A 17,567-nucleotide genomic window follows, 5' to 3' on the forward strand; every position below is an offset into this window, starting at 1 on the left:
CCACCAGTGTGAAGGACCACTATCCCTGTGCTGCTGTAGCAAGCTACATATTCCAGATTCCTTTTCTGTTGCAGTTCCCTGCAAATATCCAGAGCTGTGGAAAATTTTAAGTGACTATTAATAATGCAGGACTATAAATGCATATATATGGCCTAAAAAATCCAAACCAAAAATAGTCTCAGCTATTGACAAAACTAAAACCAACATAACCCGAAGCACTCTGCTACTGATGTAGTAGCAACAGCAGCAGATGACATTTAATGCTTCTAATTCACAAGATGCAATGTAAATACAAATTGCAAGACAGTCCCACTAAATATGCATGTTTTTTGTTTTAACGTGTGTGCTACCTGCAATACACTGATTACATGGACAAACTGCCCCAAACTGCACCACAAATCATTGTCAGAGTTGTGAAGGAACCTGCAAAATTCCTCTCAGTCCCTGGGCAGTCTAATTGGACAGACCAGAACCATTTTTCTCCTCAACAGCAAAAGATTGTCACCCTGCCAGTGCCTCTCTTCAGTGTGCCTGTGACTTCCACTTGGCCCTTGACTGCTAAAGAGGCAGAGGGGTGACTGCTGCAACTTCACCAGAAATCCCTCTGCAGCTCAGACTGGCTGCAGTATGCACAGTTTCTTTATTTGTATGCTGCAATGGCCACAGCAATCCATTAAATAAACATGCCCCACAGCTCCACTCCTGTGATATTCCTGATCTTCCTTTTCACAAAGTCATAGAATCATTTAGGTTGGAAAAGATCTCTTGAGATCAGCAAGTCCAACAATTAACCCAGCATTGCCAAGTCCATCACAAAACCAAAGTGCCTTATTTACATGTTTCTTAAATGCCTCCGAGGATGGTGATTTCACCATTTCCTTGGGCAGTCTGTGCAGTGATTTACAGCACTTCCACTGAGTTTATTGGTGTGCTGTTAAATCCACTCAGAACTTCCTATGGTAAAAAGAGCATTTGCCACCCTGGTCCCTGTCTCCTCTGAGACACTGTATTTTGCATGAATACAGACTCTTCTCTGTTCCTCTCTGGTAGAGCCCATGAACCTCCTGCAGCCCTTCCTGTGCAAGCAATGATGTATTTTCTTTAGGAGACTGATTTTGATTTGAATTCAACTAAAATGTACTTATAAACACTCTCTATTACAGAATTAAGGGAAGATCTCAGCTACTAGTCCTGAGAATTTGAGTAATATGTCATGATGCTACTTTTCCATTTCTCTCTTTAGATGTGTGGTGAAGAAGACCAACTCAAAAATTCACCATAAGGTATAAGTAACTTAATTGAAAATGTAACATGAGCTCTACTGTACCTTGGCTCAGAAGAGCTGTGATGCACAAGGGTCATCCATTGCCCTTCAGAAGAGAAAGAAACTGAGCCATAAAGCAAACAGACTTTTTTCTGTGCATTGGACACACAGGGATTGCTCAGAAACTTGTCTGTGTCAAATAGTGTAGGAAAGAATTTTAGAGTAAAATGGGCTCAGCATAGTCAATAGTGTCCTTTGTTCTGACCAGGGATCTGTTTGTTCTTTTTCACATCATTTGTGTGACTAACTGAAAGGAAAAGGTGCATTTTCTTTCCTCAGTGGGATTTAGGGTAATAACATGATATTTTAAAATGAGTCAAGCTTCTTTAAAGGACAATCCTGAACACTTTCTCTATCAAGGAAGAAAGGAGCAGGACAGAATATTTTCAAAATACCAATTAATGCATCTGTCCAGTTTTTACAAGTCATTCTACAAGTCTTCTGCATGGAAAAATCATCTAATTCTCCTTTACTAATAGGTTTTCAATAGATTTAAGCTTGTCAGAGCAGACTAATGAGTATAAAAGAGAGTATCAATAAAATTCTGTGTGGGTAAAGCCTTGCTGAAATTGGGATAGCAACTAAATAGACAGTATAAATATTTGCTTGCTGCCTTTTTGTGAAGGTATTTGCATGCTTCCAACTGTGTAGATAAATCTCTGCTTCTGGACCTAGTTATGCCATCAGCAGATGTTGGAGTCTTCAGCTGTTTGATACCACCCACCAGCTGGGACTTACAGCCCTTACAGCCCTGCCAAAGACACAGTACGTGTGAGCACTCCCTAATCCACTTTCAGTGAACCAGCCCTGCTAACACAAATTGCCTTTTCCAGCACTGAAATTAACCTGAATGACTGTGCATGAGAAGAATGGAGAATGGCTGTGTTTCTCACATGGAGTTATCCATCACTACAGTTGTGAGATTGGAAAAAGGTAAGAGGTGAGAGGAGACAGTTTAACTGCCTTTGCTGTCTGGAAAATGAACAGCCTTAAAGAAAAGGTGAGAGAGAAGCAGGAGAGTGAGAAAAAGGAGAGAAAAGAAACATGAGATACACTGATGGGAAGAGCAGTGATGTGAGCCTGAGGAGAAAGGATGGGGCTCTGGCCAGGCTGTGCTCGAGCTAGCAGCAAGGAAACTGCTCTGTTGGGTCTGTCTGTGCTAGGGAGAAAGGACCTTGTGCATCTTTAGTGACCAAACAATTAAATGATCTTTTAATCTGCCTTGTCTTCAAGTGCCCCAGGTGACCTTTCCTGGCAGCTGAAACAGAGATACCAGAGTATGAGCTGGGGCAGCTGAGCTGCTGGAACAGCCCCAATCTGCTGTTCCAGCTGCAGCAACACGAAGTCCAGCAGAAGGCAGGGCAGACACCTGGGCATTCTCCTACCTTGTACAGCCACACCTGAGGCTGCCAGTGCATTTAGGCACTGGGATGATGTAAAGCTCCTTTTAACCAGCACTAGGGAACTTTGAATGGCTTTGTGAAAAAGCCATGCAGGAGGAGGAGAATTTCATATGCTTTTTAAAGCTGCTTTTTTTTTGTTATACACAGTTTTTTTCTGTAGTCTGTTTGGAGAGTAAGCATGGGTTAATAATCTCCTTTAAGAACAGATTCATTACATAGTGTGATGTGATAGTCTTTGTAAAAATCCCCTCCTTTTCTGGGAAGGGAAGGATGAGCAAAAGGAGAATTAATTTTGTGTCCCTTTGCACATTATAACTACATTGTGATGTATTTGAAAATTCAGGGCACCACTAATGGAACTGACTATAGGTGGGATTTGCTTCTCTTCTGAAAAAAGGAAGTGTGACAGCACACAGATTTTAACCTGACAGTTTCATCTACAATACTAATTCTAATGGAAGTGTCACAGAGAGAGAGTTCTGCAGTTCTGTGCTGCTGGAAAATGTACAGGTTTCCATTTCAGTAATATTTCCTTCTAAAAATAAGGTCTATTCATGCCAAGCATCTGTTTTAATTTGGTTCCTTTTTTGATGTGAAATAACTCAAGCTGGATGAAAATCACTGCAGAAAGGCTAATATTATTTAAAAGAACATGGTATAATTTTAAATTTAAGAGGTCTCCAAGGAGAACTTTTCCAAGCCTGATAGTTTCTGAGGGACTATTTGCTGTGCTATTAGTTTTGATTAGTTTCAGAAATTCCTTCCCTCTATCCATGCTTAAGTCTTTCAGGAAAATAGTAACTAAAAAAAATGACTATTAAGAAGAAACAGGCCTAATTAGCAATACTTTTCTGAAATAAGGACTGCCCATCTGATCAAGCCATGCAGGTGAGACATTAAACATTTCTGCACACAGAGCATGCCCACTTGCTGACACCATTTACTGACTTAGCACTCCTAAGCTGTCAGCTGGAAGTGTTAATTAACTGCTCTTGTTAATTAGCACTTATAGGGTAGCACATGTTTTCTAAGCAGAACAGAAACATTAACAAATTTATTTCAATAGCACCCATATAACAGAAAAGCTCATTTTAGGGAGAAATCTTCAGTTCTGGAAGCAGAATGGATTGGTGGGAAAGGCTCTGTGGTGTGTTTCAGTCTGCCCTGCTCAGCACACAGCCTTAGATCAGACTGATGAGTTTTCAGTCCATAAAGTAACTGCAACACTGCTCTCACCTTCTACAGACAGCTTCAGAGATGGAAACCAGTGAATCATAGTCAGAATTTTTAAACGGGAAAAATTATTACATCAGTATGGAACACAAATGCAAGAAACATAGTTTGAATGGCCCCAAAAGAGAAACAGAGGCACAAAGGACTGAATTCTGTCCAAAATACTTTAGGTATTTGGCAAGCAAATTAGTGAAGAGAAACATGATATTATTAAGCTGTAGAAAAACTGCTGCCTGATCCAGTGTCTCGGAAAAGATCTAGTTAGCAGAGAGAAATACCATATTCTTACATTCTTCAGAGGCTCAGCCATGCCAAGGAAAGACACACTGAGAGCTTTGTGATGAAATGGGAAGGAGGCTGCAGGAACCCTTAAACCAGAGATGTACAACCACTACACACTTAGGATTTGCTTTGAAGCTGAGATTAAGAGGTGGCCTGCACACATTTCTGTATTTCTACCTGCCCGAAATGCTTCGGCCCCATTTATCCCAAAAGTCAGCAATGGTTCTTGCTGCTAGAAACAAGCTGGCTACTTGTAAAAATGCTCAAGCCACTCCTGCCTCTCTGCCCTGCCTTCTCCCACATCCTTCCAGCAGAGCCCAGCACTCTGTACTGGCCTAGCCTTTCTGAAGCTGTAGCTGCAGCTATTCAAGCAGTGTCTCCTTGGAGAACTGACTTATTTCTGTGGGGAGACTATCTGGCAGAAAGCAGAGAATCACAGAACATGCTGTGTTGGAAGGGACCCATCAGGATCATTGAGTCCAACTCCTATCTGAACGCACTCAAAACAACAGAAAAGTGAGACCCAATGAAGTTTTGCAGGTATTTTAGAAAACCCAAATCTTAAAAAATGAGGACATCATTATGCTGCATCCTGTTATGGTGAGTGTATGGAATGACCCTGGTCCGGGTGGAAGTCAGGTCCTTTGATTAAGTTTTTGAAAAGGGAAAACCAAGAAAGCCTTCAAAAATACTCTCACAGATCAGATGTAAGATCCTCATAGACAACAATAATCCATCACCCTTTGCTGCTTCATCCATTTTACTGTAAATCATTTTCCATGACAGCTAGAGGACATCCTCCATGCTGTTTGCAATCACTCATAGTATGGCAATGAGCCCTTATTAGGGCTATTAATGCTGGTTTCTTTGCAGAGCACTCTAGAAAACAGCCCCCTCCCTATGCCAATTCAAAGAAGGATAAAGATTTGTGCTTAAATCTGCTCTAAAGCCTGTATCTCCTAAATGGCAGCCTATAGGCTACCAAATTTAGTGCCCCACTGCCAAAAAGCTTGAGTATGCTTCAGACACTCAAAGCCATCTTTTACCTGAGTTTCTGGGCCACGTTAATTCCTGATGCCCAGCTTTATAAACCAAATTTAATGGGAAAACCTGATAAGTGTTTTCTGTAGTCTATCAAGGTAAGAAGGGGTCTTGTACCTTTGACCCTGCATTTTGTAGGGCTACATTTCCACTAATATGACAAATCCAACTGCTTGGCATGTGAAGGGGAAGACATCCCAGTCATTTCCTTGAAGAGTCTGCTTTACCAACTGCTCTCACAATCAGACTTCTTTTCCCTGTAACTCCCTTTTTTAGCTTCAAGACATTCTGTCTTCCCTTGCTGTCTTTAGCAGCCAAATGGTTGTCATCCATCATTTATATCACCTTAGTGATATTTATAGATTTTGATCGCATCCCACTGAGCTCTTGTCTGTCTTACATCACATGTATTTGTAGCTCTCTTGATAGAGCTTGCCTTCTAATTCTTGCATATTTTCTGCTATAAATTTTCTCTAATTTATTTATACTCTGTCTTAAACCACAGATATCAAAAGAGCACATGATCTCATAGGGTTTAGTATTCCTACTCAGGTACTACAAGAAAAAATCATTTATATACAAGCATGTAAATAAGATAGAAATCTATAGGTCTGCATATAAATTGTATTAATAAAACTGTAACTACACTAGCAACATATTTATGAAATACTTGTCTGATGCTGGTGTTCAAATATTTGTATTTCCATCCTATGAATTATTTGAGAACACTGAATAGCTGCATTATATATTCAGGGAAGGAAAGCAAATAGTAATGAAAAATTTTGGCCAGACTGCAGTCAGAAACACTTTCTCGATAAAATATTGGAAAGTATCTTTAGGTATCATTAGTATGATGTTGCAGAGGCAAAAATATATGCTTTTCATAGATAATTTGATAAGCCATCTTGAGGAAGAGCAAGGACAGTTAGAGGCTTCTGGAAGCGCTAAGTTGGCACTCTTATTTCCCATCACTTGACTAACTGACTAATGAGGTCCTTTTACATGACATTATATTCTTCCTGGTGCCATTTTTTCCTCAGGTGTGAGATGTGATAGAGGCCTACTCTTACCCACACAAACCTGACTGTGAGAGCCAGCCAGCAAAGTCAAGGGGGGTCTGCATTGCTCGGGACTGAACAAGAACTGAGACAGGACCTCAGCATCTGATCCATGCCCATGCAGTCCATCCTCTCTCTGGCAGAGTCCTGACAGTGCTGTGCCCCAGCAGCAGGTAACTTCTGCTAAAATTGAAAAGGGATGGATTAGCAGTGGCTCTGACCTGAAGACTGGTGCACATACCCTGGGGCCTGACCTCTGTACATGTTCTGGTGGGGCAAGGTTGGACAAGCAGTGGTTGAGTACCTCTGGTTTGACAAGCTGGCAGACTCAGGGCCAAGAAAGCTGAGGTCATCTGGCAAACTTTCCATTGACCTTCCTATTTAAATACTGATATATTTATCCCTTTTCTGCCAGACACTAAGTACATCCCAAACAGACAAAAATAGATACAAAGCCTTCCCTGAAATTTCCACTGTCTTTCACTTTAGTTACTTTTTACAATTAAGGAGAGACAATTTTAAGCAAATCTCTCTAGATCTACAGACTCCTTTACTTTCAAGGAGATTTAACGATGCTTGGACCGATTTTCTTCTTTTTTTTTTCTACTCCTATTTCACTAAGTAAGATTCCTATTTTCTTTATTGCATTCAGCACTAAACATCTGACTTAACCATAGTACAGGCTAGGGAGAAAATGTAGAGCCACTAAATACCTCCTTGCCTTCATATCAGTGTGCAGTTTTATCCACTCACAGCAACCACCTAGAAACAACCAAACTAAGATCATGAACATCAATGGAAGCGGAAAATGAAGTAAAAGGAAATTATGAAAATACTCTGGAATTTAGATGGGTTTTGGTGACTATGTCACTCACTGTCATTAGCAAATAAATAGACACATACAACCAGTTTGATTACACAGGCCTGCTAATACCAGCTCTCCCAAGTTACTTATTTCTATTTATTGATAGCATGCTGACACCACTTCTCTGCTGGTATCAAATTTTTGTAGCTAATTAAAATGCACCTTCTCTCCAGCCTGCACACACCAAAACATGCTAGATGGATGTGCTTTCAGTGCTTTGCAACTGCCAGAATCATACACAAGCTATAGGATTCACTCAGACTCTAGCAGAGTCTAACTTGCACCCCAGTGGCAGACACAGATTGCAAACTTTGGTTTTGCTCACAACTGTGGAACATCTGGAGCCAAACAGTTGGTTAGTACATTACAGAGATAGGAAAAAATCATGAGATTCACATGTGTTTCAAGATCCAAATTCCACTGTAATATTGGTATCTTTAAAATTGGACTTGTCAATTGGGACTATCTCTACTACATTCTTCTTCTTCAAAGGAGAGAAAAATGTATATCCTGTTTTTAAGATATACAACCTAGTTTTCCACCTTGCCTCTAACAGCATGGAAGGACTGAAAACCCACAAGACTTAACCAGCTGGATATTCTGAAGAAAAAGGCAGCTGGCATCAAGGTGTTGAATCTGGCATCTAAACCACCTACCACTGCAATACTGGGGGCACTATTGGGGGTAGAACTGGCTCAGCAGCAGAAATTTCTACTTGTCTATTATTTACCAGTAATCTCTGCTGGGGGTCAGGAGTCAATCTGAATAGACAAACCTTTAGAAACAGGGAGATGAAATGAAGTCCTTTTCTAATTTACTTAATCTGGCATCAGTAAGAAGCACATCCAAAAATCCAGCTTGAAAGCTTCACTAGTGCTCCAAGCTTGAAAGCTGTGTGATAGTTTTAAGACAAGAAAAACATTCAGAATATGCTAATTGCATCACATCTCTGGAAGGCTTTGAAAAATCTGATTCACCAAGTATTCTGAACTCCAAACAATAGCTCTTAATCTGTTTAGGCTTCCATTTTAAACTTTCTTCCACCCACAGAAACCTCTACCAGCTCCTCTAGCATAATTCTTTTACTTAATTAACTTATTTTCTATAGATACCGATGTGACTTAATACTTTGATCTTATTTTCTTTTGCTTCTGACCTCATCATTACATTTATATCCATATGAAGTTTGTAACTACAACTGAAAATGCCAGTTCTCTTTGCTATTAAAATTCATTAGGCTTGGTGTAATCAAGATGATCAATATTACAGCAGAAGAATCTTAAACACAGTAGAAGTCCATCCGAGGAGAAACACTCTTTTTTTCCCCATCTTTCTTCTTTCTACCAGAGTATTGTGAAGCATCCACCTCAGAATATTCTATGATTCAGAAGAATGAATAAATTCTTACTTGTATTTCAGAGCTTTTTACTTTTTTTCACTTGGGAATGAGATGGAAAAAAGTTAAAAGTAAAATTCTAAAAGCTCCTCAGAGTATGTACGTGCAAGTAGAATACGACACATGGACTTGCTAAACCAACATCTACCTGCACTGACCTAGATAGGTGGTTACTAGTTTCAGAGTAGACTCAATTTGCAGGAAATCTGACTGTCTACAGGGCTTTCTCTTGCAGGGTATTGAAATGCTCTCAGAAGTGGAGCTATGTCTGAAGTCTGAAATATTGCACTTAGAAGCCCGAGGGCACGTCTAAAATAGCTTTAGAGTTTATTATTAGCATTTCATTTTTACAGATGACATGGAAGAATAGGGAATAGGTTGCAAGAAAATTCTCTTCTTCAGCAGGCTCCATGATTGGATTTACAGAGGCAGTACAGCTGCCTACAGGTGCAGAGAGGTGTCTGGGGGAAATTCCAAAAGCTCCTCAGTGAGACACGTGCCTAATCTCAATCAGCTCTGAAAAGAGTGACATTCCAGATGTGTTCAAATGCTTTTACAACACCAGCAAACACCATCTTTGCACTGCTAGACATCTAATTACCTTTACAAGTTGCCCCACAATTAGCAGCAGATGGCCAGCAAAAGGAAAAGGGATGAAGTGTTTTGCATTTTATTAAATATGTTCTGCTTCTGGGCTAGGAAAGGTTTTGGTTTTATGGCTGTGGCTCTGACTCAAGTTACTCTGGCCAGGTAATCTCCTGTCTCAGTAAGACACCAGGGAACAATAGTAAACAAGGTGCGTGGCAGGCTCCATGGAAGGATTATTTATTTACACAGTGACATGGTGTGTGTCTTCCTGCAGTGATGCCATCATGAAATTTCCTTAACTCCTTCCCTATCACCAGCCTCCCCTGAGGGAGACAGGATGATGTTCTCTGAGGTGTTGGCAGCTCCTCTGAAAGAGGGAGCTTTTAATGAGGTGGTGCAAAGCAAATGGGGCTGCTGCCTATCACACAAACTATCTCTGCAGACACTTTTCCCTCTGAATGTTACATGCTAGAGAACATTGAGAAAATTATACTTACTAACAGAAATGAAAAGAGCCTAATTACAGTGATTTTTAAAGAGAGAGTTAAAGGATGCATGTCAAAAGGGACTGATATATAATTATGATAATATCAGTTGCAACTCCTGTGCTATCTAATTACTTGAAATGGGTGGCATTGTGCAGTTTTTTTGAAAGTGAGCTACTCTGACAACAAAAGGATATAATCGTATTATGAAATTACAATAAAATTGAAAGAAAAGTAAAATTAATATATTGGTAGGAGTAATAACCAAAGAGGCAGCACTAAATGTGCTGGAAAGACAGAACAAACAGAAACCCACCAACTGTCTCCAACCCCAAATCTGTGCTACACATTTGACTCACACTGTGTCAGAAACTAAGATTCTGCACATGTTGCCTACACTGGCAGTCAAAATCAAGATATATTTACATGACAAGAAAAGAGTTGTAAGAAGTGGAAGAAGAAAGGAGTAAAATGAGGAAATATTTTAAAAAATTGGAAAGAGCATAAACCTAGCGATCACAGTGCTGAACTCTGCTGGAGCTTTGAGTGTCTCCATGCCCTGGCTTTGTTCTGGATCCTCTGAGGTACACCGAACAGCCAGCCTGCTGGGCATGCTGGACCCTGTCTGATTTGGGCACTCAGACATCTTCAAGGGATGAGGTTTTTCTATTTTGGTTTCACACTGGCTGTATTACACTGATAAATCTGTCCACAATACTTGATATAAATGAAATATTGAAGTTATTACTTAAATTTAGTATACATTTTGTTCATCATGGATGTATTTAAGTTATACAGAACCCACACCTACTATAACATAATGCCATCTGTTGATAAATGATCTGGGCACTGAAAAGCTCTGATTTTTTAAATTCATTAGAAATTAAAACAGCAGCACATTCATATGCAAGCCCACAGATCTGCTGGTAAGTCCATGCTCCTAATTACAGTGTAGCCTCGAAAAATCAACCATTGTTTGAACAGTGACATCAACAGATTGTAGGTTAATAGTGGTTTCCAGATTTTTGTGGCCATCATGAGGAAACATGAAAAGTTTCATGGATTTTCACAGATACTGCATTGCCATCAATGGCATATGCCCATACCATTGCCATACTAGTGGAAAATAAGACTGAATAGAATGTTTCATATTATTCTATTGACTGCCTGGAGGTCATTTATCCCATGAACTGCTGTTTGGATCACTTCCTTAAGCTCTCATCATCTCATTTAATAGCAAAGACACAATCTCATTTATTAGCAAAATTTACATCCCTTTTCTAAAATTTTAAAACAGTAAAAGCATACTGGCAGTTGGCTAGATCCCCTCATTTACTGCAAGTTTGGTAAATACTCTTCTCTATGTACTGCAATCTGTTCCCATGAGATGCCACAGAAGTGAAAGGATCTCACCTAACTTCCCATGTCTTTTCAAATTCCATGTTATTATCTAACCTTGTCCCCTTCTGGCACAAGAACATAACCATGAAGTACATGGTTTTCTAACATGTGAGTGTTTTCACTGCTAAACATTTCCTTAAAGAAAAGTGCATGTTTGAACCTCTTCCTCTGAGCTGTTATCTCACAACCACTTTCCACGGGTCTCTACTGGCCCCTGCAATGACTGCATGCTGTTTATTCAATAGCACTGAATAGAACTGATGACAGTTCTCTGAGCACGGCCTTCCACAGCAGCAGCTGAAGTTCCTCCCTCAGCCTAGCAGCTCCCTGGCCTCTGGGGCAGATGTGACGTCACTGTTATATTTTTTGGAAAAATTTCTTTGCTTAGGAGTCTTCTCTTGGGAAGCTGAGAAGCTTCAGAGAAAAAGGAAGACAAAATTATCTCATTTGCTTCTCCTGTGTTTTGCTGCTTTAAAATGTGGTTGGAGATTGTTTATCTAACATGTGAATTGCTTTTACTGAATGACCAATCACTGTCCAGCTGTGCTGGGACTCTGAAAGAGGTCACGAGTTTTCTTTAGTATCTTGTTAAACTTTCTGTAACTATCTTTTCTCTATTCATTAGTACAGTTTAGTAGAGCATAATAAATATAATATAATATAATATAATATAATATAATATAATATAATATAATATCATATCATATCATATCATATCATATCATATCATATCATCCTTCTAAGAACATGGAGTCAGATTCATCTTTCCTCCCTACAACGCAGGACCCCAAAAATACCACAAAGTGACTGTGTTCTATGCAATGTTCCTTGACCAAGTCTGAAGTTCACTGACTTGTCCTCAATGCCCAACTAAATCAATATTTTAAATCTCTGCTGAAGACTGACTTTCACTCATTTTGATAGCATTCATTTTGAATGTGAAGAAGACAAAGGGAATTCTGAGTTTTTCTAGGTAATCATGGTTTTCACTGAAAAATCTCTCTAATTACAAGAAGCTCAGATCTAAGTAACGTAAGAAAGAAGAATAAATAATGTTTCAAATTTGCAATAATTTTATATGCAATTTTTTAAAATTATGATGATTCAGTCTAGGGTATGTTAAAAATCTTATTCAGTTTGCAAGGAGCATGGCTGAAGTGATTAACTGGATTTCCATGCAAGACAGCAAAGGGTTTTTCCATTGAGGAATTCTACGTGGTGGGATTGAAGTGTGAAAAATAGGGAAGACTTATCATGAAACCTGCCATCTTACAAAACAGAATAAAATCCCAAGCAACACCCAGCAACAAGAAATAAGCCAACAAAAAATCCAGAAGCAGAGCAGCCTCAGCTGCATTTCTGGCATTTACCAGAGGCTTTCTTACCTTCACTGCAAACTCTGTTTCTGTAGCTTTATGAACACATCTCTTGCACACAGAATAGGAGCCGATTCCTATGTCCTCCTTGATCTCGTATCCATCAGTAAAGTGAATGTTGTTCCCATGCAACTGCTACAGGGAGACAAAAGAAACAAGGTAATCAGGACATGGGTATATAAAGGCAAGGACTAGCCTCCTCTTGAAGTAGATCCTTGATCTCCTCTTCTTCACAGAGCTCTCTTGTCCTTAGCAGCTTTTGCAAATCCAGTTAAAAAATTCTGAAGCTCTTTATGTAAACAAGTAAATGTGTCTGTTCCCTTTCTACCTTCTTCCAGTCTGTAAGATGGAATTGTCTGTAGAAGTAGTGGCAAAACTGCTGTGATTTTCTAAACTATTTTTGGAATGCAGAAAATCACCATATATTAGAAATTCATAGGAAACTGTGGGCCCAAATCTCCTGACAAACTCACATATCTTGACAATATAAACTGATTTCTAATTACAGAACAGGGGCAGATAACATATAAAATACTAATAGTTTCACAGTGTTCAAGAGAGATACTCCATATATGAGGAGTGCCTCCAGATCATTGGAAGTCTTGTCTAGAATATGTTCATCTGCAGTTTCTTTATGAGACAGAAGTTAATATTTTAAGCCATTCATTCATATGCTCTTTGGAAAATGTCTGGGCAGGTAGACCGGTTCAATGGTGAACCCCAAATCTGAGGCTCTGCTGAAAATTCCATCCCAGGACTCAAGAAACAACCAGCACCTCTAAAAATCCTCCAGAATCTTCTCTCTAAAAATATAGCCTTGCCAGCGAAGACCACACAGAACCTGCTAAATTTTAAGATCTGCATATGTCAATATCCAATACATTTTTACAAAGCAAATCACAGGAATATATATAACATTTCTGAGATGTAATGGCTTGGGTAATATTTCACTTACTGTGCCATAAGAGCATCTTTAAGAGTATGACATATTGCACTGTAAATAATTAAAAAAGAGATGAAAACCTATGAAAACCACAGACAGGGACTCCCCTCCTTGAGGCATGTACACCTGTGGCTGTGGGTAGCAGAGGGAGCTTTTTCTTAGTGAGAAAATTGGCTGCGTCTTTAAGCAGCCCTGTTCTTTCTCCCTGTTCCCTTCTTCTCTGATGCATCAAACCTTTTGTAGCGATTTATTTCTGATTTAAAGTACAAATGGATAGATTTTTTAAGGGGAATTGCAGCAAAGAAGCAAGTGTCTGGCATGTTCCCCCATCAAGCACCCTGGTTTAGGTGAGTACATCCAGGCTTTTGTGCAACAGAACAGGAGTACAGTGGCCTCTTACACCCAGGAGCTTGGGCTCAGTGTCTCTGGGAGCCTATAGCAGTAGTTCATCAAACCCCTTTGCCAGCACAGACTGGATCATATAATCCAAGGCAAAACTGTTGGGAATGAAATGCATTCAGTGAAAAACCAATATTTCATTACCTGCCCTGCATGCACAACTGGAATCCTGTTTCAGGTATTGAGAAGTACTTTTCATTTCAGTTGTGACAAAGAGCAGTCCCTATTTCCTTTGCAAAGGTGGTGAGGAACGTTTTATACATAAAAGCCTTTGCAAAAAAAATCTCATTTTCCAACACCTACGTGCTGCATGTAAAACACCTCCTTCCTACACTGGGTAGCTGTGAAATACCAGTGAGAACATTAGGCAGTTTAAATACACACATACGTAAGTGCACATCAGATGTGAAATGAAACCAGCATCAGTACCTGCACAATTGGGTGAACAGTGATTTTGTGCACATCTTGCTGTGCAGGCTCCTGCACCAAGTTAGAGGCAACAAAGCTGAACCCTCTGAAAAGATGATGAGCATTGGCACTTGGAGGAACACCTGGGGAATCTGTAGGAGAAGGAAGAAAATGGCCTCATGAGCTGCACAGAAGAACAGAAAGGAAGAGCACAGCACTACAAGAGATAAAGTCACCCCTGGCAGTCAATAGCAGATCTGATAAACTGGCACACACAGGGGAATATAATGCATCTCCATGTCGAGGCTCTGGTGTGCCTTCTCCACTCCTTTCCTCTGGGTTTGAACAGTGCAGGGGTATTGTTTGCAAGGATGTCTCCTCTTGGATACAGGATTTTTTCACAGGGCATTCTTAGTACTGCCTGTGCCAAGAGTGCACAGAGAGAGAGAGAAGGCACAGGGCAGAGAGGCTCAGTGAGAGACAGGAGACTAAGGGCAAGGCATCTTGCAGGGCTTATCAGAGGCTCTCCAGGGAGTGGAAAAAAGCTACAGACTGCTTTATCTGTCCTTTGCAGCTCACCTTAACTACAGAAATTACAAAGGATGAAGTGGAAAATTGTGTGCGTCGGGAGAATATAGAGAATGCATGAAACCAGTGTAAAATCACTATACTCCAGTAGTGGCCTGATAGGAATCTTCTGGAGCAGCTTTAGGAGCTGGAACCTACTCCAGGGAAGACAGGGATTGACTTATCCTCAGGTAGAAAAAACAACAAGGATTGTTTTAACTAACCTTCATGGAGATTTTCTCCCCATCCTTCCTCTGATATGGCAAAAGGAGGGAAGGAATGGCTAAAGTTCAAAAAATCCTGAATTAGAAATTCTACCTTTGGTAGGCAATAAGCTGAGAGCAGTTCTTTGTACCTGCACCACTGCTCAGTGAGAGAAGCAGTATGACAAAGCAAGTAGAGCTGTGCTTCAATTAAAATTCTGAAAAGCTTTAAAGAGATCTTTCTCCCCAGTGTATGTTTTATCCTGGGTATTTTTCTCAGCTAGAAGAATCACTTTGTAAACCATCCCTTGGCAACAGGCTGGGTATTATAGAACCTATATTACTAAAATTTGCTAACTTTTTATTTGGTTTTTTGAGGGGGTTTGTGGGGTTTTTTTCTCTTTTTCCCTTCACATTTCCTCCAATGCACCATGTCATTTACTGACAAAGTTACAGAGTTACACTTCCTTTAGAAAACTATTTCCTTGTAGTAAAGTGTGTAAATACCCAGCTATCTAAAGAAAATACATCCCCACTGAGCTTTATATCTGACTCACCTGCTTGAGGCCCTGAAAATATGTAAGAATGTGTACTTCTTAGTGTGCACACATCCTGTATAAATCTACTGGTTAAATGAATAGAGGAACTGAAGTCAGAATTTGATAAAACCAATATATATCTACTTGGGAATAAACAAAACTGAGACTTCAGCTAATTCCATTTCTCATCACAAAGCTGCCTCAGCTTTGGCAGGAGTCAGGAGTCAGTGTGCTATTATTGCACAGCAAGCAGAGTTCAGACGGAGAAGATTGTCTTTTGGTAAAATGACGTGGGTTTTTTGTTTATCTCAGTGTTTTTGACGGGCACGCTCCTTGCAAATACGTGGATGAATCACACCAGACCTCTTGCATCACTGGATACTTCCTACTGGGGCATATCCATAACAGGGATTCTTACACGAGGGATTAATTAAGAGGAAAGAATGCTTGTTTAAAAAAAAAGGAATGACAATAATTCACATCTGAACACTTCTGAACCTCAGAAAAGCTGTGATCCAGCTCTAAAACTAAAGTGGTAGGTCAGCTCTGTTTAAAAAAACTGTTCCTTCATAATTCACTGCCAATTGCTTCAGCAAATACTGCAGAGGAACTATTGATGATTTGCTGTTCACTATCAAATATTCATCACCAACAACTGATTTGCCCATTAAAATATTTCTGCTAAGTGCAAAATTATGCATAAATCATGGTAATTAACGATAGCTCAGAAATCGAAATCATTTTTCTAGGCCTTATAAATCAGAATAATTTCATATATCTGAATTAGATCCACTTACAAGCACCAATCTTATTTAATGGGTATCTTTCTTCCTGTGAAAAGTAATAATGCTTTGTTCCACTAGAGCACCTAAGGTTAAGGGTTTCAAAGGCTTCATAACTCTTAAGTTATTTCATTCATCATGTTAAACTGGGGTTAGCAAACATCTTATTTGCAAAGGAGGATATTTAGATATTTCAGGTGAAATTTTAAATACTTTTTTTCAGCAGTAAAGCCAGTCTAAAACATCCCTGCTGGTTACAGCCTGCTGTCCCATCAATTACAACAGTACAAACATTTGTGGAGTGAAGTCTAAGTTGGGTCACAAGAATGATCTTGGTTTGATCATTGTTCAAACCACCATTTCTAACCTAGACTGCTTCAGCCTCCAGCTGCTTTTAAGGAGCTGAGTCACCACAAATGAGATGTGGGGCCACAGTGGTGAATTTAGGAAGCAAATGGCCAAAACCAGCAACTCCAACTTGGACGAATCTCTGAGAAAAAGTGATGTGAAACTATACTCACATAAATGATCTGTCAGTGGCAGAAACCACATCTTTGCCACACTTAGATCTGAAGTCAAGAATCCACAGAATGTGATTTCAACCTCCAGGGTAAAGGAAGTTTCTGCGGTACAGCAAATCACAGGACTGACAAGATTTACTGTATCCAAAACTTTGACATAAACCTGCTTTCAGACAGGAGAACTCATTCATAAAGACAGTGTAAAATAGTGATTGACAGCTTCATTAAAACACAACTGCAAGATCGTGAAGCAGGAATTATTATGTTTTCTCTCTGAGGATGTTCTCAGTAACAGGATTAGTTTGTTTGTTAGTTTTATTTTGTCCTGATAGACAAAATAAAATTTTAAAAAAAAAAGGGTATTGCTCTATTCCATTGGCAACGTGAGCACACATCTGTGATACTCTTCCCAATTTGTTTGACCCAACCAGTCAACAGTCAGGGGCTGCAAAGTATTCTGCCAGTCTGCCAGGGTTTTTCCATCATTCTGAAAGTGTAAATGGATTCACACTTCCAATTACACTGATTTTGAAATTTGATTCTCAAGCCACTATCCATGGTAGCCCAAAGCAGAATTGAGGCCAGCCATCTCCCCACCCCTGCCACCACCCCAAAACAAACCTTCCAAGTCAGTGTCTTGTAGGAAATAACAAATAACAAATTTAATTAGGCAACAGTAGTAACATGTAGAGTGTAAAATATAGCCCCAGGCATCAGTAAAAGCAATGAAGTTTTAACTTCCAAAGCAATCCA

The 17,567-nt window shown here is 39.7% G+C and overlaps 1 protein-coding gene across 5 annotated transcripts in view; it reads right to left on the bottom strand.

The window, feature by feature from the left end:
• Positions 1-17,567, bottom strand: part of RPS6KA2 (ribosomal protein S6 kinase A2) — a 282,442-nt gene that overhangs the window by 20,256 nt on the left and 244,619 nt on the right. For all 5 annotated transcript variants that reach the window (XM_071430770.1, XM_071430768.1, XM_071430778.1 and 2 more), the window contains 2 exons: positions 14,224-14,354; positions 12,462-12,587 (listed from right to left, as the gene is read on the bottom strand). In XM_071430770.1, coding sequence (XP_071286871.1) covers positions 12,462-12,587; positions 14,224-14,354 — 257 coding nt within the window. The remainder of the gene's footprint in view (positions 1-12,461; positions 12,588-14,223; positions 14,355-17,567) is intronic.

The sequence above is a fragment of the Agelaius tricolor genome, unplaced genomic scaffold (assembly GCF_023055355.1).
Source record: "Agelaius tricolor isolate 1412-34295 unplaced genomic scaffold, bAgeTri1.0.p SCAF_1, whole genome shotgun sequence".
NCBI lineage: Eukaryota > Metazoa > Chordata > Aves > Passeriformes > Icteridae > Agelaius > Agelaius tricolor.